Source organism: Macadamia integrifolia, chromosome 7 (genome assembly GCF_013358625.1).
Source record: "Macadamia integrifolia cultivar HAES 741 chromosome 7, SCU_Mint_v3, whole genome shotgun sequence".
Classification (NCBI taxonomy): domain Eukaryota; kingdom Viridiplantae; phylum Streptophyta; class Magnoliopsida; order Proteales; family Proteaceae; genus Macadamia; species Macadamia integrifolia.
This window is the reverse complement of record NC_056563.1, coordinates 7,212,861-7,214,265: the sequence shown is the minus strand read 5'-3', so window position 1 is coordinate 7,214,265 and position 1,405 is coordinate 7,212,861. Positions and strand designations below refer to the sequence as shown.

At 37.6% G+C, this 1,405-nt stretch overlaps 1 protein-coding gene across 2 annotated transcripts in view; it reads right to left on the bottom strand.

Annotated features, from left to right (window-relative positions):
- Window positions 1–1,405, bottom strand: part of LOC122085155 (bromodomain testis-specific protein) — an 11,113-nt gene that overhangs the window by 1,412 nt on the left and 8,296 nt on the right. For both annotated transcript variants that reach the window (XM_042653611.1, XM_042653612.1), the window contains exon 7: window positions 618–1,001. In XM_042653611.1, the coding sequence (XP_042509545.1) occupies window positions 618–1,001 (384 nt within the window). The remainder of the gene's footprint in view (window positions 1–617; window positions 1,002–1,405) is intronic.

Genomic DNA, 1,405 nt, shown 5'->3' with positions numbered 1-1,405 from the left:
CGCCCTTTTTTTTTTTTTTAAATTGAATATTGATGTGAATATGCATTTCTATTTAAGTTTAAATGCTCATACTGTATAATTTCCAAGTTAATGACAGAAATCTGAAATTGTCAGAAGCACAGAAAGAGGGAATAACTGAACTGTAAATCGCATTTACAACCCAAAACCATTAAAGAAAAATAGAATATTTATGTGAAAAACTCTGCCAGTGTTTTTATGCTTCCAGTCCCAAGCCCGGATAAAGGAGGGTTGGTTCGTCAGGTCGTCTGCTAGTGTTGTAAAAACTTTAGCCAAACCATTTAGCATGGATCCTAGAATTTAACATTTCTGACCTTACATTAGGCATCCCCCTAAAGTGACATGCTACATTATGACTCATGTATAATGGATAGTGAGGACTTTAAAGAAGAAAAGTTTTTCGAATAAATAAGTAGACGTAAGTAAAGAAATGTATAATCATGTGGTGCTAGAATAACAAACTTCCAACCAAGTAGCATTTCAAGGTTGAAACAGACCATAGAAGGGAAACGCAGCAGGTAGCCTTCAAAGCAAGATCTAAGGACAAGTAGAATATATGTAGCAAATGACATTAATTTGAGAGAGAGAAATCAACTCACCTCTTGTTTTGGTTGCGTTGGATCCTGATCATGATGCTGCACAGCTTTGCCTTCACTGTTGAGCTGAACTGATACGCCATCTTTCTGAGTATCAAGTTGAACCACCACACATGGATCCTCCATTTCTAGCGCCTGAGAGTGCACATTAGGTTCCTCCCCAGATCCATTGCCTTGTCTTAGCTTTGAAGATTCGCCCACTTCATTCTTCTCAATGTCCATCTCATTCTCATACATTTCCTGTTGTTTGGGACTGTACTGTTCAGCTGTCTCCAGTTTTACTTCCTCTCCTTGTTCTTCTAAATCAGCATCAACATCATGCTCTACTGAGTCGTCAAAATTTGATGATGCATCCTCACTGCAAGGATTATCCATGGGGGAGGTTTCCTGTAATAATAGATAGGCAATTGACAGATAGGAAGAGAAAGCAAACATATGGTTTAGGGGTGGGGTTATTGTCTATAAGGTAAGAGTTCATAAGATACATTGAATGGACACATACATCGACAAAATCACTTCTCAATACAGAACATGCATGGGGGACACAATGGCTCCAGTCAAACAGCTGTCACAGATGAACTTCTATTCAACTGTGCAAGTCGATGGGGGTTAAATTCTTATATTAAAAACTAAAAAGTAGTGTTCAAGTAACCTTCAAACACTTCAAACAAATCCAACAGAATTAAATAACGACTCATCAACCTAATAGACTTAACCTTAACTATTTCAGTAATAGAACGAGTCACACTTTTACCACTAAACTATACCCGCTACATTGTACAATGTGATTA